This window comes from Saccopteryx bilineata, chromosome 2 (assembly GCF_036850765.1).
Source record: "Saccopteryx bilineata isolate mSacBil1 chromosome 2, mSacBil1_pri_phased_curated, whole genome shotgun sequence".
Taxonomy (NCBI): Eukaryota; Metazoa; Chordata; class Mammalia; order Chiroptera; family Emballonuridae; genus Saccopteryx; species Saccopteryx bilineata.
In genome coordinates this window covers 340,489,278-340,513,116 of record NC_089491.1, presented here as the reverse complement: position 1 = coordinate 340,513,116, position 23,839 = coordinate 340,489,278, and the positions used below count along the sequence as shown (strand labels likewise).

Below are 23,839 nucleotides of genomic sequence, written 5' to 3'. Positions count from 1 at the left end.
AAAATAAAAGAACTAGATAAAGAACAGCAAGTAAAGCCCAAATGTAGTAGAAGGAAGGAAATAATAAAGATCAGACAGAAATAAATGACATAGAGGCTAAAGAAACAATACAGAGAATCAATGAAACTAGGAGCTGGTTCTTTGAAAAGGTAAACAAGATCGATGAACCTTTAACTAGACTCGCCAAGAAAAAAAGAGAGAGGACTCAAATAAATAAAATTAGAAATGAGAGAGGAGAAATAACAACTGACACCACAGAAATACAAAATACTGTAAGAAAATACTATGAAGAACTGCATGCCAAAAAACTAGACAACCTAGAGAAAATGGACAAATTCCTTGAAACATACAGTCTTCCAAAAATCAATCTGGAAGAATCAGAAAACCTAAACAGACCGATTACACCAAATGAGATGAAAACAGTTATCAAAAAACTTCCAACAAAGAAAAGTTCTGGGCCTGATGGCTTCACAAGTGAATTCTACCAAATATTCAAAGAACTAACTCCTATCCTTCTCAAGCTATTTCAAAAAATTCAAGAGGAAGGAAGACTTCCAAGCTCCATTTATGAGGCAAGCATAATTCTGATTCCAAACCCAGGCAAAGACAACACAAAGAAATAGAATTATAGGCCAATATCCCTGATGAATATAGATGCTAAAATCCTCAACAAAATATTAGCAAACTAGATCCAACAATATATGGAAAAAATCATACACCACGATCAAGTGGAATTTATTCTGGGGAGGCAAGGATGGTACAATATTTGCAAATCAATCAATGTTATTCATCACATAAACAAAAGGAAGGAGAAAAACCACATGATAATTTCAATAGATGCAGAAAAAGCATTTGATAAAATCCAGCACCCATTCATGATCAAAACTCTCAGCAAAGTGGGAATACAGGGAACATACCTCAACATGATAAAAGCCATCTATGAAAAACCCACAGCCAACATCATGCTCAATGGGCAAAATTTAAAAGCAATCCCCTTAAGATCAAGAACAAGGCAGGGTGCCCCCTTTCACCACTCTTATTCAACATAGTCCTGGAAGTCCTAGCCACAGCAATCAGACAAGAAGAGGAAATAAAAGGCATTCAAGTTGGAAAAGAAGAAGTAAAGCTATCATTATTTGCAGATGTTATGATATTGTATACAGAAAACCCTAAAGACTCAGTCAAAAAACTACTGGACCTGATAAATGAGTTCAGTAAGGTGTCAGGATATAAAATCAATACTCAGAAATCGGAGGCATTCTATACACCGACAATGAACTGTCAGAAAAAGGAATTAAGGAAACAATCCCCTTCACTATTACAACCAAAAAAATAAAGTACCTAGGAGAGTAAAGACTTATACTTGGGAAATTATAAAACATTGATAAAAGAAATCAAGAAAGATATAAACAAGTGGAAGCATATATCGTGCTCATGGTTAGGAAGAATAAACATCATTAAAATGTCTATATACCCAAAGCAAGTTATAAATTCAATGCAATACCAATTAAAATACCGATGACATACTTTAAAGATATAGATCACATATTCCAAAAATTTATATTGAATCAAAAAAGAACACGAATAGCTTCAGCAATCTTAAAAAAGAAGAATAAAGGGGGAGGTATCACACTTCCTGATATCAAGTTATACTACAAGGCCATTGTACTCAAAACAGCCTGGTACTGGCATAAGAACAGGCATATAGATAGCAATGGAACAGAACAGAGAACTCAGAAATAAACCCTCAGCTCTATGGACAACTGATATTTGACAAAGGAGGTAAGGGCATACAATGGAGTAAAGACAGCCTCTTCAATAAATGGTGTTGGGAAAATTGGACAGCTACCTGAAAAAAAATGAAACTAGACCACCAACTTACACTATTCACAAAAATAAACTCAAAATGGATAAAAGACTTAAATGTAAGCCGTGAAACCATAAGCATCTTAGAAAAAAACATAGGCAGTAAGCTCTCCAACATCTCTCGCAGCAATATATTTTCTGATTTATCTCCACGGGCAAGTGAAATAAAAGACAGGATAAACAAATGGGACTATATCAAACTAAAAAGCTTTTGCACAGCTAAAGACAATAAGAACAGAATAAAAAGACAAACTACACAATGGGAGATCATATCTGACAATACATCTGATAAGGGGTTAATAACCAAAATTTATAAAGAACTTGTAAATCTCAACACCAGGAAGACAAACAATCTAATCAAAAAATGGGCAAAAGAAATGAATAGACACTTCTCCAAAGAGGATATACAGATGCCAATAGGCATATGAAAAAATGCTCAACATCATTAATAATTAGAGAAATGCAAATTAAAACCACAATGAGATATCACCTCACACCAGTCAGAATGGTGCTCATCAACAAACAACACAGAATAAGAGCTGGCAAGGATGTAGGGAAAAGGGAACCCTCCTGCACTGCTGGTGGGAATGCAGACTGGTGCAGGCACTGTGGAAAACAGTATGGAGATTCCTCAAAAAATTAAAAATCAAACTGCCTTTTGACCCAGCTATCCCACTTTTAGGAATATACCCTAAGAACACCATAGAACTGTTCCAAAAGGAGAAATGCACCCCCATGTTTGTGGCAGCATTGTTCACAATAGCGAAGATCTGGAAACAGCCCAAATGTCCATCAGAGGATGAGTGGATTAAAAAGCTTTGGTACATATATACTATGGAATACTACTCAGCCATAAGAAATGATGACATTGGATTATTTACAATAACATGGATGGACCTTGATAACATTATACTGAGTAAAATAAGTAAATCAGAAAAAACTAAGAACTATATGAATCCATACATAGATGGGACATAAAAATGAGACTCAGAGACATGGACAAGAATGTGATGATAACAGGGGTTGGAGGTGTGGGGGGAGGGGGCGAGGAAGGGGAAAGAGGGGGTGGGGAGGGGAGGGGCACAAAGAAAACCAGATAGAAGGTGACGGAAGACAATTGGACTTTGGGTGAGGGGTATGCAACATAATCAAATGTCAAAATAATCCGGAGATGTTTTCTCTGAACATATGTACCCTGATTTATCAATGTCACTGCATTAAAATTAATAATAAAAAAATAAAAAAATAAAAAAAAATTTTGGGGGGTTATTATTGTCTGGATTTTAACTTTCAAAATATTTTTTAAGAGACATAAATTGAGAGAAGTTAAAAGGCCTGCCCAGGGTCTTATGTAGAGCGCTCACAAAACTGTCTAACTCCTAGCCCAGAGTTCTTTCTGTTCAGTATCTACTGGAATCCCTGGCCACACCCCATGCCTTGTCCAACTGTACCTGGTTGCTGACTGGCTTATATTTGAGTCCTGGTTTGTTCAGGATCAACTCCAGCTGCCTACGGTTAAAATTGGACACGCCAAGGGATTTCACCAAGCCAGCATCTTTGCAAGCTTCCAAAGCCTGTTGAGTAAATGCCAATGAGTCAAGAAAGAAGCCTTAAAACAAGCAAGAATGAATATTGATAAGGGTTAATATAAATTCTTTAAAGCCTTGGCTGGATAGCTCAGTTGGTTAGAGCATTTGTTCTGAAGCACAGAGGTTGCCGGTTTGATCCCCAGTCAGGGCACAAACAGGAACAGATATTTCTGTCTCTCTCCTGCTTTCTCCCTTTCTCTCTCTAAAATCAATAAAATAAACATTAAGAAATAAATTCCTTAAAAAGGAAAGTCTCTGGGTATGTCAATAGGCATTCTGTGAAGAAAAAAAAGTGGGGGAGACAAACAGGAATAGTATGATTGAGTGTGAAAAGTATTGTATACCATATCTTCCCCTTGTAATGTATGCCAGCACATTAACAATGCTCTTACTTCTTGAAACTTATTAAGACTTTTTTTTTTAGCATGGTACCTAATCAATTTTCATAAGTGTCTGATATGTGTATTTTCTTGTTTTTAGATGCAAATCTCTCTGTTCTTTCTGTCTCTCACTCTCTCTCATACATATACGAATGTATACACACAGATATACACGTGTTATATATAAAATTAGGCCTAGATTTTCCTGTCTGGTCAATAATTTAAAGGAATATGTCAGAAATCTACCACTAGAAGAGTAGATTTATCAGTATCTTCATGAATTTTTTCCTTTTATTTATTTATTTATTTTTAAATTTTTATTTATTTATATTTTTTTTACAGAGACAGAGAGTAAATCAGAGAGAGGGATAGACAGGGATAGAGAGAGATGAGAAGCATCAATCATTAGTTTTTCATTGCGCATTGCAACACCTTAGTTGTTCATTAATTGCTTTCTCATATGTGCCTTGACCGTGGGGCTACAGCAGAATGAGTAACCCCTTGCTGGAGCCAGCGACCTTGGGTTCAAGCTGGTGGGCTTTTGCTCAAACCAGATGAGCCCATGCTCAAGCTGGCGACCTCGATGTCTCAAACCTGGGTCCTCCGCATCCCAGTCAGACGCTCTATCCACTGCGCCACCGCCTGGTCAGGCTTCATGAATTTTATTCTTAATTGTTTTCATATAATTTTTTGCTTTATATATTTTGAAGATATTTTATTGGGTACATATGTGTTTAAAATTGTTATATATAATTCCAAGATGACTGCTTAGATGTCCCTAATTCTAATTTGTCACTTTTTGTCTTTGGTAGGTAAATTTAGTTTATATCTATTGCAACTATAAATATATTTGGACTGTTTCTACCATCTTAATTTCTTATTTCAGTTTATCCCAATTTTTCTATGTTTTTAAAAATACTTCCTTACTTTAAAAAAGTTTATATCTGTATCTTTTCTCTAATAAAGACAAGAACTTACATGCTCATACGTTCCTTGATTTACCCCCAACCCAACATCTATGATGTTAATAGTCTATGTAGAATTTAATTTCTGATTATTGTAGGTGTATTTCTCTTTTTGTGTGATCTTAGATAGTTTTATAGATAATAAACATTATTTCAAGTTTGACTTGATAATTTTCACTTTATACATTTCTTGTATAATTATACATCATCTTTTAGATTTTTGTTTCTCTTAATTGCCAATGGTTTACAATGCTGGTCTTTATGTGGCAAAACTTCTGAGCAGTGTGTAGATCAGAAAATGTTTTTATCATGCATCATTTTTGCTTTATAGTTTGACAGGATATAAAGTTCAAGGTCGTTGTTCTTTATTCTTGCATACGTTGAAAATACTATTCCGTTATCTCTTTTACACCCTGTGTTGCAGATAATAAAACAGAATGGGAGAGTAAAGGCTGTATCTCCTCATTAAATCAAACAGGAATGATCAGATCACTATGTAAAAATGTAGTCTTTTCAAATAAAAGGCCCACTGAACTTACCTCCCAAGTGGCGCACAGATTCGTCTGGTGATATAACCATTTGCCATTCTCATCTCTAGGGTAGGTTTCATCTCCAGGCTGGAAAAGATAAATAAGAACTAGTGTAATTTATTTTATTTACATCTTGGAATTGAAATTCAAGTTTAAATATTTATATATGATATGTTTATATAATCATATAATAAACTCTATATTCTTACCTTTGTGGGATGGTCCAGAGATCCTTTCGTTTTCCAAAATATGTAAAACATTAATCTCATTATCCTACTCTGGCACATCAATGGCACTTTGCTATCATATAGAAAGAATTTTGAGGACGAAGCTACCAGACACAAGGATAGAGAATGGGCCAGAGTGTAGATACATAACTTGAACTTCTGGATCCAGTTGTGCCTGAAGTAGATATCCCTTGGAATCCTTGGTTCCTTTTCTTTTGCTAACATCAATTTGAGTTGTATTTTTGCCATTTATAACAAGACTAAAACAAAGGTGTTGGGTATGGCAAGGAAAGTACAACATATGAAAAACTGGCTAGCTCAGTATGGGATTGTGGACAGTGAAGATTTTTACCCACATCCAGCTGAGCATTGGCTATTGTTGCTATGCAGCAGGATGGCATCTTGTCAAATTGTTACCTTGTGGTGTCTTGAGACTCTGACAATGAACCTATGAAGATTGGAGCTTTAGGGGATTTAGTAGGACAAGGCTGGGTGTCAGAGTTTATTGGCTATTTTGCAGGCTTCAGTCAAGTCCTGAAGAAAGATAAATGTGTTTATTGCTATTTGGCTTGTACGATGAGAAGTAAGATCATATTTTGCTAAAACAGGTACTTTCTGCTTCTGGATGTCATCCAAAATGGCAGAAGTTCAGCTCTGAGCTGTCTAGCATTAGCAAAGTCAGTGTTAGCCAAGGCAGGAAGGTGAGAACCCTAGGGAGAAATAAAACTGGACTTCGGGAAAAGTCTTGTCAATATCGCTCTGAAGGCAGGATCTCAGGCCATGGATGCTCTATCTAACCACGGAGCACCGTCCACTGAGATGCAGGCTGGAGGCAAAAAACACATAACTTGTGCCTCCTGTTTTGTATTATTTGAAGCCAAATGGGGCCCTTAAGCTGCGGACTGAATAGACAGAGCAGAACAAGGAGGCTCTTGACTGAGATGCAGAAACCACAGGCTGAGGATCAAAGACAAACAAAGCGACCCTAAAAGATGTCTAGTTTTAATTATTCTTTCATGGAGCTGACTGGATGTGAGTTTACTGAGAGCCTAGCAAAATTTTAAGGGATATTGTCTGGTCCATGAAATCCCAACCTGATGGATAAAAGACTTTGATGACCAAGGTCATTTTGAAGCCTGCAGACCTCTAGCTACAGGATTAGGATGCAAAAGGCAACTCTTTCCCAAAGTCCCTCTTAGATGTGATTCACAGAGGAGAGTCATCAAGGAAAGTGCTCCCAGAGACCGGAACAGTGGCAGCCAGGTTGGTTGTGTGAAGGAAATTTGTCCACTGCAATAGCAGAGACCTTGTTCTCTCTGACCAGTGGGATCTGAGTTGCCTGGTACACAAGCGAGCCATTTCCTGTTCAATCTCTTCTTCCCCCGGTGAAATTTTAAAGCAGTTACTTCCTGTCAACAGCATCTATGGTATGTGTTGTTGGGGTTTAAATTACCATTGAGTCCATCAATAGAGTAAGTTCAAGGAAGAAGTGCATTCAAACTAGAGGAGTAGCTATCACCCTGATCTCATGGCTCACCTCAAAAAAACCTGACCATGTTTTTTAGGGGGTGTTATTTCCCTTTGGAGGAGAAGGAAGGTGAGTAACTTTTCAGTTGTACATATTATTTTGCATTATGTCACGCAGAAACATTTTCATGACTATATGAGTGGGAAAAGAGTGTGTCTGGATGCTGGACAACTAAAATGTGGGCTATAGTTCAGGGACTATGTGATAGTTTGATGGAGAGAGATTAAACTGCAGGTATAAAGACATGATATAATACAAAGTGTGTTGGATTATGAATCAAGAAATGTGGGATCCAAGCCTGAGTCTGTTACACATAAGAGTTATGGGCATTTGTTGGTCTAGGTCAGTGCTGTCTGATCTATGGTAACAAAACAATAACATTCACTAGCTGTACAAACATAGCTACCAGCTCCCGGTTGCCAAAGAGCAGATGCTAAACCTTTAGGAGACTGAACTCACCTTAAAAGCCATGGGTACTTCAATGATGTAAAGATCGATATAATCTAGCTGAAGGACCTGGAGTGTCTTCTCCAGGGCTGGGCGGACCCGCTGCGGGACAAGATTTGTAGCCCAGAGCTGAAAAAATAAAAAGGATGTTAACCAACATCCATGCTATTTTTTAAAACTAACAATGCATTTCTTTATTCTTTAAAAGACCTTCATACACATTTTATTCATTCATTTTATTGAACAAAAATATGATCATGCTGACATTTTATCTGACTATAGGGTCTTTATCAGAATATAGTAGCAGGACATGCGTCCATATGTTCATTGAAGCATTATTTACAATAGCCAAGATATGGAAGCAACCTAAGTGTCCATCAATAGAGAATGGATAAAGAACTGGTGCATTTACACAATGGAATATGACTCAGCCATAAAAAAAAAAATCTTGCCGGCCCTGGCCGGTTGGCTCAGCGGTAGAGCGTCGGCCTGGCATGTGGGGGACCCGGGTTTGATTCCCAGCCAGGGCACATAGGAGAAGCGCCCATTTGCTTCTCCACCCCCACCCCCTCCTTCCTCCCTGTCTCTCTCTTCCCCTCCCGCAGCAAAGGCTCCATTGGAGCAAAGATGGCCCGGGCGCTGGGGATGGCTCCTTGGCCTCTGCCCCAGGCGCTAGAGTGGCTCTGGTCGCGGCAGAGCGACGCCCCGGAGGGGCAGAGCACCGCCCCCTGGTGGGCAGAGCGTCGCCCCTGGTGGGCATGCCGGGTGGATCCTGGTCGGGCGCATGCGGGAGTCTGTCTGACTGTTTCTCCCCGTTTCCAGCTTCAGAAAAATACAAAAATATATATATATATAAATTAAAAAAAAAAATCTTGCCATCTGTCACAGCATGGATGGACCTACAGGGTAATCTGTTGAATGATATAAGTCAGACAGAGAAAGACAAATGCCATATGAGAAAGACAAATGCCATATGATTTCACTTATATGTGGAATCTAGAAAACACAATCAACAAACAAGCAGAAACAGAACAGGCTCATAGATACAGAGAACATTTTACCTGTTGTCAGATGGGAGAGGGTTAGGGGATGGGTAAAAAGGTGAAGGGATCAAGAAGTACAAATGGGGCCTGGCTGGTTGGCTCAGTGGTAGAGTATCAGCCCGACATGTGGATGTCCTGGGTTCAATTCCCAGTCAGGGCACACACGAGAAGCGCCATTCTTCTTGTCCAGTCCCCCTTCTCCTCCTGAAGCCATGGCTTGAATGGTTTGAGCAAAGTTGGCCCAGGGTGCTGAGGATGGCTCCATGGCCTCCAACTCAGGCACTAAGAAGGGCTTGGTTGCTGAGCAATGGAGCAATACCCCAGATGGGGAGACCACCATCCCCTAGTGGGCTTGCCGCGTGGGCATATACAGGAGTCTGTCCCTCTGCCTCCCCTCCTCTCACTGAATAAAACAAAACAAAACAAAACAAAAATACAAAGAAGTACAAATGACCCTTTGGTATTATTGCTGCCATTACATTTAAGTGAGGGTTGTGTTTTATATATTTCAATTACTTTTATTCAACAAACCCATATAGTACTAGCTTTGTAACAGACCATTTAAATATTTTGTAGATGGTAGCAACTCATAGCAACTCTATGAAATAGCTGGTTTAATTTGCTTCAATTTTTCTAACATGATAGATTTTGTAATAGCTTTGACTATTTACCAAAGGGTAAGAACAAAACTTTTTGATTTATTTTTCTTGATGTTTATTTCAAGCCTCATTTTTCCAAAAAACAAACAAGAATCAATTATGTAAACAATGCAAAAGTTTAAAAAACTAAGATAAGTACAAGTTTTCAGATATATTTCTGGCTTTGGGCAGGTTGCTATGCGCAGGTTCTTAGGATTATGAATTCAAGTTTACTCTTCTACGAAAACATTTGGAGAGCACCTATTTAATGTTTTACTCTAATGAGAGACTGTGTGATGATAAAATCTGTAGAAATCAGAACTGTAAAGCTATAATAAAATGAAAAGCTTCAGGCTAACATTTTGGGACAGTGGCTCCATGTGGCTCCTTAGAACCATAACCCATAAATGGCTGGTGATTTGGGGAATTGTGAACCCCTGGAGATTTTGGAAGAAGGCTGAGTGGGGATCTGAAAGCAGTTTCTTTTTCACTTTAGAATCCTTAAGAGAATTGTATTACAAGTTTTCAAAGTTTTGTAAATTATTCCTGCAAAGCTGCCTGTAAATATACATTCTACATTCCCACTGGCTTTCTTTTTTTTTTTTTAATTTATTTTTCTGAAGCTGGAAACGGGGAGAGACAGTCAGACAGACTCCCGCATGCGCCCGACCGGGATCCACCCGGCACGCCCACCAGGGAGCGACGCTCTGCCCACCAGGGGGCGATGCTCTGCCCCTCCGGTGTCGCTCTGTTGCGACCAGAGCCACTCTAGCGCCTGGGGCAGAGGCCAAGGAGCCATCCCCAGCGCCCGGGCCATCTTTGCTCCAATGGAGCCTTGGCTGTGGGAGGGGAAGAGAGAGACAGAGAGGAAGGAGAGGGGGAGGGGTGGAGAAGCAGATGGTTGCTTCTCCTGTGTGCCTTGGCCGGGAATCGAACCCGGGACTTCTGCACGCCAGGCCGACGCTCTACCACTGAGCCAACCAGCCAGGGCCCCACTGGCTTTCATTTTAATCACGACACTTTATCTTTCTGATTGCTCTTCAGTGGAGAGTGATTTCTAATACTGGAGGTTTAAATTGCTCCCAAGGTTCTGGTCTGAACAAAATGTGGTAAATTCATACAATGGAATATTATTTGGCCATTATAAGAAATGACATTCTGATACAGGTTGCAACTTGGATGGACCTAGAAACATTATACTGAGTGAAAAAAGCTAGACACAAAAGGCCACTTATTATATTAATTTTATTTGTGTGAAATGTCCAAAATAGAAAAACTATGGAGACAGAAAGTAGGTCAGTGGTTGCTGGGGAGGGGGGGGGGGTAAATGGGAAGTGACAGCTAGTGGGCATGGGTTTTTTTTTTTCTGGAATGATGAAAATATTCTGAAATTAGATAGTGGTTATGGTCATGCAACTTCTGTGAATATACTAAAAACCACCAATTTAAAATGGTAAAATTTATGGGATGTAAATTATAGCTCAATAAAATTAATTAGTACTCTATGGATAAATCCACATGGACAAAAGAAAGAGAAGGCTGCCCTTTCAAAGAAAATTTTGGCAAATGCTTCTGTAATCTGAACCATCTCCTTTCTCATCACTCCCCAAATTTTTGCTTTGTTGATTTGGTTCTTTGCATATTGTCTTAAATCTGTGCTCATGGGTGAAGAAAGAGCTTTGCCCTAAGCCCACTTCAAAGGGTTTATCAGTCCCTAAATTCTTGGCAAGAGTAAGGAATTTGGCAGTTGAAAATTCACCCCTGTTGGCGAGTCAATATTGTTTGGCAGAGAAAAGTGATATCAGGTCTACCATTAATATGAGGAGGTAAAGGGTGAAGGGTGAAGGGTGAAGGGAAGGGCTCACCTTTCCACAGTAGAAAATATCTTCTCTCCGCACCTTCCCTTCCGCTATCTTCTCTCTGATGGCCTCCCCTACTTCATGCTCGTTCTTGTAGATGTACGCCCCATCAATGTGCCGGTAGCCGGTGTCGATGGCCATTCTCACAGATGCCAAACAGACCCCACTCGGGGTCTGAAAGGACAGGGGGTAGGGATTTGGGAGGAAAAAAAAATGGGTCTTTTCTTTAGTTCAATTATTATTAATCAGGACACTTTGCTGGACAATATTTTAGAGTGGAAACGACAAATTCCCAGTCCCATGCTGCTGTGATTGGATAATGGAGCCGGACAGCAGCCCGCCCATACCTGTGTGGATTTATTTCTGGGCTCTCAGTTCTGATCCCTTGGTCTGTGTGTGTGTTTTTCTGTCAATACCATACTATTTTGATCACTTTGTAGGATAGTTTAAAATGAGCACATGTGATCCTTCTGGCTTTGTTTTACTTTCTCAGAATTGCTTTGGCTCTATGGGGTCTTAGTGTAGAACCAGACAAACTATAGGATTTTATGAGCTGATATTCATAAAAAATGAATTAATTTATTTCTTTTTATTTCTCCTTTTCCAAGTGAGAGGAGAGACAAACAGATTCTTGCATGTACCCTGACTGGGATCCATGGCAACCCCTGCCTGGGGCCAATGCTTTGCTCATTTGGGGCCATGCTTGCAACCAAGCTATTTATAGTGCCTGAGGTGGAGGCTCCATGGAGCCATCCTCAGTGTCTGGGGCTGATGCGCTCAAACCAATCAAGCCATGGCTGTGGGAGAAGAAAAGAGAGAGAGAGAGAGAAAGGGTAGGGGAGGGGTGGAGAAGCAGATGGGTGATTCTCCTGTGTGCCCTGACTGGGAACAAACCCAGGACTTCCACATGCCAGGCCAACACTGAGCCAACTAGCCAGGGTGAATTAATTTCTATCAAATAAAAAAAAAAAAAGGAACAAGACTCAAGACTCTTGCTTTCCAGATTTACCCAGACAGAGTTATTGGGAGAGAGAGAGAAATAAGGGAGACCTGTTGGGAGGCTATTGTAGACTATTTCATCCCGATAAAAAGCATGGTGGAAAGCTTTCATAGAGAAAAGGCACGCAGGTAACTCGTACTCTTTCTTTTTTTCCATTAGTGACCATCAGGTGAGGGAATGCACAGGGTGCTTAGTGCTACTAAATGCCGGCTCATTTCAAATTCCCTAAGTCTGTAGGCATGAAACACCCTTGCAGATAAGTTGGGTATATTAAGAGAGAGAAAGAGAGAGAGAGAGAGAAATCTTTGTAAGTCAGGAGAAGCTGGGCTGGTCAGCCTCATGCAGCTCCATAAAACTGTTCGTTCAAAGCTGCTTTTCCCACAGTTCCCATCACCATGTGTTCCAGTGGAGTCTAAACCAGGCAGGAGTTTGAGGAGATGATGTTAAGTCTTTCTTATTTTAACCTCCCTGTTGCGCTCTGGTCCCATCTCCCTCTGAAGATGTGCCTAGGTCTTTGCCTGGTGCCCTGCTGTTCTCAAAACTTCTGTATCACAACTGAGCAGGAGGATCCCAGGACAAATATTGCCTGACTTGACTATGTACACAGACCATGAATGAGTTCTAGTTAAAGAGTTACCTCAACCCAGTATTCACCTTGCATCTTTTGTGGAATGAACAGCTTTGAAAAGCCTTTCAGCCATGATAAGTGGCGAAAACAAACTGTTGGCATCAGACTCCAGGAATAAGACTGATTCTGACATTAAATCTAATTTGGTGTATTTATTTCAGGGTGATTGATTTGGGGGCAGGTGGTTCTAAGCCTCTGCCTCATCAGTTCTGGGTAGATGATAAAGGAGTTTTTAGTTGTTTGACTTGGAACAGAAGGCCATTGAATCTGCTTTACCCGGATACTCCCTTCTTCCCACTCCCAACCCCCTTTAATCCCAGCTCTACCCCTTCCCCTACCCCAAATCTTTCGGATACATGTTGTGTATTTTCCTTCCCATTAGTTTCTGGTTTTGTGAGACATATCATTAGCTCCATATATTATTTTACAACTGATAATCCTTCTGATCACAAATGTGGTTTGTGCACACATGATGTTTATTTCTATGTAGCAGTATTGGTCTGATGTCATAATCTTAAACTGGTGTATGTCATCTTGTAAAGTAAGTCACAGATCTTTTTGGGAAATGGCACATGGCTGCTTTTGAATGTCTCTAACCCATAGCATTTATATATCCTAAGATAGATATTTCAGAACATATATTCTTAGATACTTTCATATACAGAAATAGACACGGAAAGTCATAGTTAGAAATATGCAGCTTCACTGATATAAGAGATATTTATAACAGGCAATATAGTATAGGGGATTAGAGCATAGGATCTGAACCCAAACTACACTGGTTCAAATCCCTGCTCTGTTTCTTAGCATTGTAAGTTTGGGGAAATTTATTTAATCTCTGTTTTCTCATCTCTAAAATTGGGTAAACTGGTATCTAATTCATAATGTTGTGAGAATTAAATTAGAAAATGCTTGTAATGTGTTCCTGGCATATAGTTAAAATGTTCAAAAAGTTGTAGCTGTTATTATTGTATCCACTATGCCCCCTGATACTCATGTACATATACATCCCCTTTCACAAGCTCATTCACCAATTTGACAAGCATTAGCTGAACACCCATTACCTGCTAGACACTATGCTGGGAATATAGAGCAAAACAAGACATGGTCTCTTTCCTAACAGACTTCACAGTCTTGTGGGGAAGACTGCAGAGCAACAATGATTACAAAAGGGTATGATATGTGCTACAACAGAGTCAAGCATAGGGGCTATGTGAACAAGCAGGAGGGGCAAGTTGTGGTGGCTGGGACATGAGATGCTAAGGAGAGAGAGCCCTGAACTGGGTCTTGAAGGTTTAGTAGAAGCTGGCCAAGGGAACAAGTCAAGAGAAAGGGTGTTCCAGGTAGAAGGCAGCGTGTTCAAAGGCATGGAAATGAGAGTGCTGTTCAAGGAACTTAGGTTGTCATGTTTTACACATAAGAAGAGGCTGGAGGCCCTGGCCAGTTGGCTCAGTGGTAAAGCATCGGCCTGGCTTGCAGGAGTCCTGGGTTTGATTCCCGGCCAGGGCACACAGGAGAAGCACCCATCTGCTTCTCCACCCCTCCCCCTCTCCTTCCTCTCTGTCTCTCTCTTCCCCTCCCGCAGCCAAGGCTCTATTGGAGCAAAGATGGCCCAGGTGCTGAGGTTGGCTCTGTGGCCTCTGCTTCAGGCACTAGAATGCCTCTGGTTGCAACAGAGCAATGCCCCAGATGGGCAGAGCATCGCCCCCTGGTGGGCGTGCCGGGTGGATCCCGGTCGGGCGCATGCGGGAGTCTGTCTGACTGCCTCCCGTTTCCAACTTCAGAAAAATACAAAATACATAAATAAATAAATAAATAAAACAAGAGGCTGGAAGGGTGGTGTTAAATGCTGCGGGACAGATGGGTCTTGAACCATAAAAGCCCAGTGTGCAAGGTAAGGGGTGTGGACTCTACCCTATAATTTATAAGGAGCCATTGAAATGATTGAACAGAAGAGTAGCATGACCAGATCTGGACCTGAGGAAGCTCCTGATAGCTCCAGGATAATTCACTGGAAGGGGACAAATTAGGAAGGATTGCCCTAAGATAAATTAAGAGCCTAAACGAAGAAAGTGACTGTGGATAAAGAGGAAGCTGTGAGTTGGGGAATGTTTCTGAGACAAAGTCATCAGAGACTTGGCAATCATTAGGATGTAATGTGGAGAAGGGGAAAATGGGGAAGAGGGCAGAATAACAAAATACACTCAGATTTCTAGCTTGAGTGGCTGGGGAGGGGTTCTCTTTGCTGGGAGGAGTGATATTTTGGGAGAAAGGGAAGATGATGACTGTATTTCACCATGTTGAGGTAGAGGTGCCCGTGGAAGATGGCATACATACTTGTCTGCACAACAGAATTATCCGGGAGCAAATTAAATGCAGATTCTTAGGTTCTACCCCTAGAGATCCAGAGTCAGTAGACCTGAGGTTCTAAGGATCTCTATTTTTTTTAAAAAAAATGTCCCAGTGGTTCTGATATAGCCAATCCACAATTCTATAGGGAGAGATAACAAACGGAATAGGAAATACAGAGCAAGGAGTCTCTGCATAGGTGTGCTTGCAGCAAAGGTTATGAATGAGGTCATCCAGCGACAACGCTTAAAGTTAGAAGAGAAAGGGGCCAATGACCCAGATTCTCATCATTGTTCAAACAGTGATTTTTCATTGCATTATCAGAACAGTGGTGGTTGGAAGTGGAATGTGGGATTGTGATACAAGTGTTTACTGCTCTTCGTATCTGTCGTTTCTTTTTCTTCCTTTGTCTTCCATTCTCCATGCTGCCCCAGAATTATCTTTCAAAAACACTGATCTGATGATGCCATTTCTCTGTAAAATTTCAATAGTTTCTCCTTTTCTATAATCCCATCTCAATTTGCATTTCCAGATTCAGCGGACGTTCATTACGTCCACCATTAAGTCCATGTGTCAGCCACCATGGACTTGGCCTTTCCTGGTCATATACATATATCTTGTGCCCCTATACTTCCCCTTCTTTCTTAAATGCCCTGCCTCAGCTCTGCTGCTCTGACAATTCGGCTTCTTATTATTAGCTTTACAGAGTTCATTCATTCATGATCACTCAAAGTTCAGTAGCATTTCTACACAGCATGAAATGTTGAATTACAATAAGGAGAGCAGAGAGATTGAGGTAGAAACTTGATTGTATTTTAATGGAAACCTACTTCACTCTCCATGATCATATTCAGCTATTCCCTGACCCAGTGATTTCACTTCTGGGAATATAGCCAAGGAATTCTGAACCATTGATTCGAAAGAATATATGTATCCCTATGTTCATTGCAACATTATTTACAATAGCCAAGATATGGAAGCAACGCAAGTACTCATCAATAAACAAGTGGGTAATGGAATACTACTCAGCTGAAAAAAAAAGAAGGAAATCTTACCTTTTGTGACAGCATGGCTTGACCTAAAGGTGTTATGCTAAATGAAATAAGTCACCAGAGAAAGACGAATACCATATGATTTCACTTATATATGGACTCTAAAGAAAAAAGAAATGAACAAACAAAACAGAAACAGACTCAAAGATACGGAGAACAAGCTGAGGGTTGCCAATGGGGCTGCTGAGTGAAAAAGGTGAAGGGATTAAGAAGTACAAATTGGGAGTTACATCTTGAGGATGTCAAGTACAGCCCAGGGAGTACAGTCAATAATATTCTAATAACTATGTATGGGGCCAGGTGGGTACTTAAAATATCAGAAAACAACTTTGTAAAGTGTATGATTGTCTGTGAGGTATACCTGAAAATAATGCAAAATAATATTGAATATACACTTTAATTGAAAAATAAAATTAAAAAATTTAACCATTGCTTTTCCTGTGTTTTCAGAGAGATGCTGCTTGCATTTCTTTTTTTTTTTTTTTTTTTGCATTTTTTTTTTTTTCTGAAGCTGGAAACAGGGAGAGACAGTCAGACAGACTCCCGCATGCGCCCGACCGGGATCCACCCGGCACGCCCACCAGGGGGCGACGCTCTGCCCACCAGGGGGCGATGCTCTGCCTATCCTGGGCGTCGCCATGTTGCGACCCTCCTGGGTGTCGCCATGTTGCGACCAGAGCCACTCTAGCGCCTGGGGCACAGGCCACAGAGCCATCCCCAGTGCCCGGGCCATCTTTGCTCCAATGGAGCCTTGGCTGCGGGAGGGGAAGAGAGAGACAGAGAGGAAGGCGCGGCGGAGGGGTGGAGAAGCAAATGGGCGCTTCTCCTATGTGCCCTGGCCGGGAATCGAACCCGGGTCCTCCGCACGCTAGGCCGACGCTCTACCGCTGAGCCAACCGGCCAGGGCTTGCTTGTATTTCTAGGCTAGGATTTACTCTCATCTTCATTGTTCAGTAATTAGTTTTTAAAAAGTGTGCCTCCCCTATTACATTTTTAATCCCTGGGCAGCAGACTATCCTCTTAATATTTGAAGCTTCTGGATTTTAGTCCTTCCTACATGGTAGGTTCCCACTATATGTTTGTTAGACTGAACTAAAAATTCCCAACTATGAACTTAAAAAAGTCACAGGCCACAAGCTCAGTAATTTCATGTGCCTGAGATAAATCAAGCATTCAGCTAAATTTTAGGAAAGAAAGAAAAAAGGTCCCATTCTCTGACTTAAGATAATTTTTAATCACAAATTGATTTCATTTAATATTTGGCCCAATACTCATTCAGCCACACAGTAGCCCTTGGAGGTTGCTTTTATGATTAGAAAAGTAAATCAATAAGATCCATTCAAAATGAATGGCAGGTCATGGTTGTAAAAAGTTTCTTATTAAAAAAAAAAACCAAACGGAAAGAAAAATAAACTTACCGACTTAGGTTCTGAGTAGGTACCAAGCCCAAGGATAGGAATGCTGTTCCCATCACTTAGAGGTATGCGGTGATTTGCTGCACTGAGGTACATCTTGGAGAGAGCCTAGGACTTCAATTTCTAGCAGGAATTGTGAACACTTTTTGAAAAGAGTCCTAGGGCTTATTTAATCAAAGAAAGGAGAGCCAGAGGGAGGAACAGTGGGAGGGAAGAGATTGACAGATCTATTTCTCAATCTGTTTTCTTCCGTGTTGTTCTAGAAAGCCTAACGGAGATTGTCCTTTGAACTTTATCAGAGACAATATGAATAACCCAATGAGAGTTTATACTTTTCTGCAAAGAAAAGATTGGAAAGAACAATAACAAAACAAATCTAGTTGGGTTCTATCAGTTAGAATATTATTGCTGTCAAGTATCAGTTCTACCTCAAATTCTCTTAAACTATAAATGAAATTTATTGGTTCATATTCCTGAAAACTTCAGCATTAGGGCTAGCTTCAGGTGAGACTAGAGTAGTTTCCCAGGACTTCCCTGGAGAGTCTGTGAAGCAGCACTGGGAAGGGGTCCAGAATTTTTATTGCCTAGTTACATTTGGGGAACACTGGACTAGAAGAACAAATCATATGGCCAGGAACCCGTTCCTCACTCTCCTGGCTCTCTTAGCTGACTCTCCCCTTATTACTGAAACATAGTAATCAGTTCTGGAAGTGACTTAGTTCTGGGCTCAAGCCCAAAGGGAAAGAGAGCTTGCTTCTTCCATTGCTCAACAGTAATCCAACAGTGGAGTCTTTTTGGCCTCAGTTGCCTTTCCTGGTTGAATGAACCATAGCTAAATCAATCATAGTAGTCAAAGGAAATAAAAGACTGATTTGATTGCTTTAAAAGAATTAGAAGCCATTTGTAAATGTGGAGTTGTAGTTAATCCCTCCTGGGAAGATTCTGGATATTGATAAGGAAAAGGAAAGAAGTAGTAATTAGGGAAACAGTTTTTTAAAATTGAATTTATTGGGGTGACACTGGTTAACAAAATTATACAGGTTTCAGTGCACAATTCTACAACACATCTTCTGTACACTATGTTGTGTGTTCAACCCAAGTCAAGTCTCTGTCCATCACCCTTTATCCCCCCTCTACCCTTCTCTACCTCCCCAAACCCTTCAATTCCTACACTGTTGTCCATGAGTTTTTTTCTTGTTTCTTTCTGGTCTTTTCTTGCTCAATCCCTCTACCCGCTTCATCCAGCTCCCACCCCCCCACCCCCCCACAGCTGTCAGCCTGCTCTCAATGAGTCTGTCTCTATTTGCTTGTTGGTTCGTTTTGTTCATTTGATCACACATATGAGTGAAATCATATGGTACCTGTTTTCTCTGACTGGCTTATTTCACTCACATGGAGAGCATAATGCTCTCTGTGTCCATCCACACTCTCACAAAAGGTAAGATTTCCTTCTTTTTTATAGCTAAATAGAATTCCACTGTGTAAATGTACCACTGCTTTTTTATCTACTCATCCACTGATGGGCACTTGGGCTGCTTCAAAACCTTGGCTATTGTAAATAACACTGCAATAAATGTAGGGGTGCGTATATTCTTTGAATCAGTGTTTTGGGTTTCTTTGGATAAATTCTCAGAAATGGAATTGTTGGGTCATTAAGGCAGTTCCACTTTAAATTTTTTAGGTAACTCCACTGTGCTTATCACAGTGACTGCACCTCTCTGTATTCCCTCCAACAGTGCACAAGGAGTCCTTTTCTCCACACCCTCGCCAACATTGTTGCTTGTTGATTTATTGATAATAATCATTCTGACAGGTGTGAGGTGATATCTCACTGTGGTTTTAATTTGTATTTCTCTGGTAATTGGTAATGAGTATTTCTTCATATGTCTATTGGCCATCTGGATGTACTCTTTAAAGAAGTGTCTATTCAGGTCCTTTGCCCATTTTATAATTGGATTATTTGAGGGGTTTTTTTTTGTTGTTGTTGGGTTATATAAATTCTTTATAAAGTTTGGATATTAACCCCTTATCAGATGTATCATTGTTGAATATGTTCTCCCATTCAGTGGGTTACCTTTTCATTTTACTGATGGTTTCCTTTGCTGTGCAAAAACTTTTTAATTTGATGTAGTCTCATTTGTTTATTTTTCATTTGTTTCCCTTGTCCAAGGTGATATATTAGAAAAAATGTTGCTATGAGAAATGTCTGAGATTTTACTGCCTATGTTTTCTTCTAGGATTTTTATGGTTTTGAGTCTAATATTTAAGTCTTTTTTTTTTTTTTTTTTTTCTGAAGCTGGAAACGGGGAGAGATAGTCAGACTCCCGCATGCGCCTGACTGGGATCCACCCGGCACGCCCACCAGGGGCGACGCTCTGCCCACGAGGGGGCGATGCTCTGCCCCTCCGGGGCGTCTCTCTGCCGCTACCAGACCAGAGCCACTCTAGCGCCTGGGGCAGAGGCCAAGGAGCCATCCCCAGCGCCCGGGCCATCTTTGCTCTAATGGAGCCTTGGCTGCGGGAGGGGAAGAGAGAGACAGAGAGGAAGGAGGGGGTGGGGGTGGAGAAGCAAATGGGCGCTTCTCCTATGTGCCCTGGCCGGGAATCAAACCCGGGTCCCCTGCATGCCAGGCCGACACTCTACCGCTGAGCCAACTGGCCAGGGCCAATATTTAAGTCTTTAATCCACTGTGAGTTTATTCTTCTTTATGGTATAAGAAGGTGGTCCAGTTTCATTTTTTTTGCATGTATCTGTCCAATACTCCAACACCATTTTTGAATAGACTATCTTTATCCCATTGTTTTAGCCTTCTTTGTCAAATATTAATTGAATGTAAAGGTGTGAGTTTATTTTTGGGTTCTCTATTCTATTCCATTGATCTATGTCTGTTTTTATGATAGTACCATGCTGGTTTAATTACTATGGCCTTGTAGTATTGTGGGGTCAATACTAGACATGGCCCTTCCCCTTCATACTTCCATTTACATGAAATTCTAGAAAAGATAAATCTCATCTACAGTGATAGGAAGCTGATCAGTGATTGGCTGAGGTCTGGGATGAAAGGTTGGAATTTACTGGGAAGGGACATGAAACTTTTGAGATGATCAAAATGTCTCATATCTAATTGTGGTAGTGGCATATATTTTGACAAATATTATCTAACTAAACTCTAAAAATAGGTGTATTTTATTGTATGTAAAATATATCCCTCTAGAGTTGATTTAAAATATATTAATTGTACTTTTAACCTCTTCTCACAGGTTTAACTCCATTTACCATTCTCCTGATTGTTACACCATTTTTCTCATGTATTTTAAACACATTTTGAATGGCTCCCACATTATATAGTTGTTTTATTTTGAATCAATGATTAATTGGATTTACCCAAATGATTAATTTTGGGAAGCTCATTTTTGTCCTTCCTTCCTTCCTTCCTTCCTTCCTTCCTTCCTTCCTTCCTTCCTTCCTTCCTTCCTTCCTTCCCTCCCTCCCTCCCTCCCTCCTTTCTTCCTTCTTTCCATCCTTCCTTTCATTTCCTGGCTTTACCAGCAATGATTGAATTATTGTTTCAGTTTATTTTTTTCTCCTTCCAGTAATTGCTGACCTCTATGTCCAGTCTAGTAAAAGGCTGGGTATGTACCCTTGTTTTGGTTTTATGTTATGCTTATCAAGTAAATATGACATTGATCTAGGATAAATCTGAACCAATTCCAGAACTCTGGGGCCAGCCTGAATAAATGCACTCTTGAAGGCTCTTTCCAAAAAATCTGCTGAATATTGCAATATTGTACAAGAAGAAAATGCATTATTGCATAAGACCTATTATAACATGATTATTCATTGATGCATTTGTCTCTCCTAGACAGAGAGTTCTTAGAGTTGAGGTGCATGGTCTGAAAAATTCTCAGTGACTAACATAGTTTCTATAATATGGCTGAAAAAAGGTTGTTGAAATTCAGTTTATGTAGATGGTATAGCATTTGAATAATGAAGCCAAGAACTTTGGAGTTGGCATAAACTTGTAAAAATCATATGTTGAAAAGACAATTTCCTCCCCATTTAATGGTTTGGTACCCTTGTTGAAAATCAGTTGGTCATAGACACATGAATTTATTCTGGGGCATTAAATTACATTCCATTTATCTTCATGTCTATGGTTACACTAATACCAAACTATCTTGACTACTTTGCTTTATAGTAAGTTTTGATATCTATACATCTGAGTCCTAGTTTGTTCTAGTTCAAGATTGTTTCGGCTCTTCAATGGCCCTTGCGATTTTATGTGTGTGGTTTCTAGTTGTTTCAGTATCATTTGTTGAAAAGACTTCTGTTTCGCCATTAAACTGCCTTTGCTCCTTTGTCAAAGATCAGTTGATATGTTTGTGCAAGTCTATTTGTAGGCTGTCTGTTTTGTTCTATTGATCTGTTTGTAAGTTCTCTCATCAGTACCTCACTCTCCTGATTACTCATATAATTCTGATGTGCTGCAATCTCTTCATTGGTGGCTTATGTGGTGGTGACATCAATGGGTTTTTATTCTTGTGACATAGTTTGTAAGAATGGACTTTACTAACAATAACTCAAGAAATAATAAATAGTCAGAATAAACCTGACTGAATTCTGCCTTTGACGTTTATAATGCATAATTAGTTTATGAGGTCAGACAAAATATTTAGAATTAATATGAATCAATCATGTGACTTAGTAAAATTTTCTATTTTGAAATAGGCAGTTAAAGTTGCTACAGTTGTTACAACTAATAGATCTCATCTTTAGAGCAGTTTTATATTTACAGAAAAGTGAGCAGAAAATAAAAAGAGTTCCCATATGTCCCCTTCAACCTTTTCCCAGTACATTTATTACCATTGATGTGTGAATATTGACATGCTAATATAAACTAGGAATAACAACTAGGAACAAATAAAAGTAGTTTCTCTAGAGGAGATGGGGGTGTAGTTTAGAGTCATGATGAAAAGTTTTGGATTAGAAGCAAATCTTCTGTGAATATATATATATATATATATATATATATATATCTATTTTCTTCTTATTTAAAAATACATTAGATCAACAAAGGAAGAAAAGGGAAGCCATAAAACAGAAAACAAATGGAAACAAATGAACCTAACTGTAAATCAACTTGGTAACACAAAAGAATGAGTCTGAGAGAAAACTACAAATAAGTCTTACTCCTCTGCCAATAGCTTTATGTTTAGTAGTAATATTGGTATTGTGATTTTGAAAGTATTTTATATTCATGTAAGTTAAAGCAAATAAGTAAACATCTTGAAGTTATTACAAACCAAGATCTTCAGTATCAGAGAGCCACAAATATAAGATCATGGCACATTGTGTTCAATTTGAATGGGATATGTCACTATAAACTCGTTAAAATATATACATATATTCAGCACACCTAAAAGGACTAAAAGCAATGACATCCTACTAGTGAGCTCTTCTAGAGCTCAGATCTAAGTTCCTAAACACCTTTCTAAACTGTGGAATTAGATCTCTCTAGAAATATGGTTAAATATGGACAGGGCTAGGAAAGGTCAAGGTGGACTTGTCATTTCTGGATGTGCCAAAGAGAAGAAAGAGCTCAAAGACTACTGGAGTGTAATTAAAAGGACCCAAGTCAGTCCACGGGAGCTCCCACTTGTGAAATTTGGGGCAATTTGATTATCAAAAAGAATAGTGATTATAAAAACTTTGAATAATACAAATTCATGAGCCCAAAGTCATTTAAAAAAGAAAAGAACAGAAAGGAAAAAAAAGATTCACAGACTACCAATGCAAGCAATTATTATATCTACTCCCATTCTAAAAATTGGAAGTTAAAGAGAAACAAACTTTTATCATAAGGTTTGCAAGGAACAACAGTTCATTCCTACTTGGTGAGCAATAACTTTTCTTTACTGAAGAATGCAGGTGAGCCCTGGCTGGATAGCTTGCTTGGTTAGAGCATTGTCCTGATACAGCAAGGTTGTGGATTTGATCCCAGGTCAGGGCACATACAGGAACAGATCAATGTTTCTGTCTCTCTCTCTTCCTTCTTCTCTCTCTAAAATCAATAAATAAATTAAAAAGAAAAGAATGTAGGTAATTCATGTAAAAATCACAGTATCCCCATTTTGCAGCCCTTGTTAAATAATCAGTTTAGGTGGATATCACAATGGTTTTTAAGACTCTACATCCAAGTATATTAGGCAACAAGTAATTTGCACTGTGCTAAAATGTCACCTCAAAGCAAGGATAATAAAAGAGAAGTTGTTAATATAATCCCATCTTTCCAGAGAATAAAACCTTCATATATACTTAACACA

The 23,839-nt window shown here is 39.6% G+C and overlaps 1 protein-coding gene across 3 annotated transcripts in view; it reads right to left on the bottom strand.

The window, feature by feature from the left end:
* AKR1D1 (aldo-keto reductase family 1 member D1) overlaps nucleotides 1–17,704 on the bottom strand; it is a 29,443-nt gene extending 11,739 nt beyond the window's left edge. For 2 of the 3 annotated variants that reach the window (XR_010729451.1, XM_066262380.1), the window contains exons 1-5: nucleotides 17,520–17,704; nucleotides 11,079–11,246; nucleotides 7,545–7,661; nucleotides 5,340–5,417; nucleotides 3,318–3,440 (exon numbers count right to left, since the gene is read on the bottom strand). Coding sequence is in view for 2 of the 3 variants with exons in the window: in XM_066262380.1 (XP_066118477.1) it covers nucleotides 3,318–3,440; nucleotides 5,340–5,417; nucleotides 7,545–7,661; nucleotides 11,079–11,246; nucleotides 17,520–17,612 (579 nt within the window). In the remaining variant the exon portion in view is untranslated. The remainder of the gene's footprint in view (nucleotides 1–3,317; nucleotides 3,441–5,339; nucleotides 5,418–7,544; nucleotides 7,662–11,078; nucleotides 11,247–17,519) is intronic. The other variant, XM_066262381.1, reaches the window with a different exon arrangement.
* Between the last annotated feature and the right edge of the window lie 6,135 nt (nucleotides 17,705–23,839).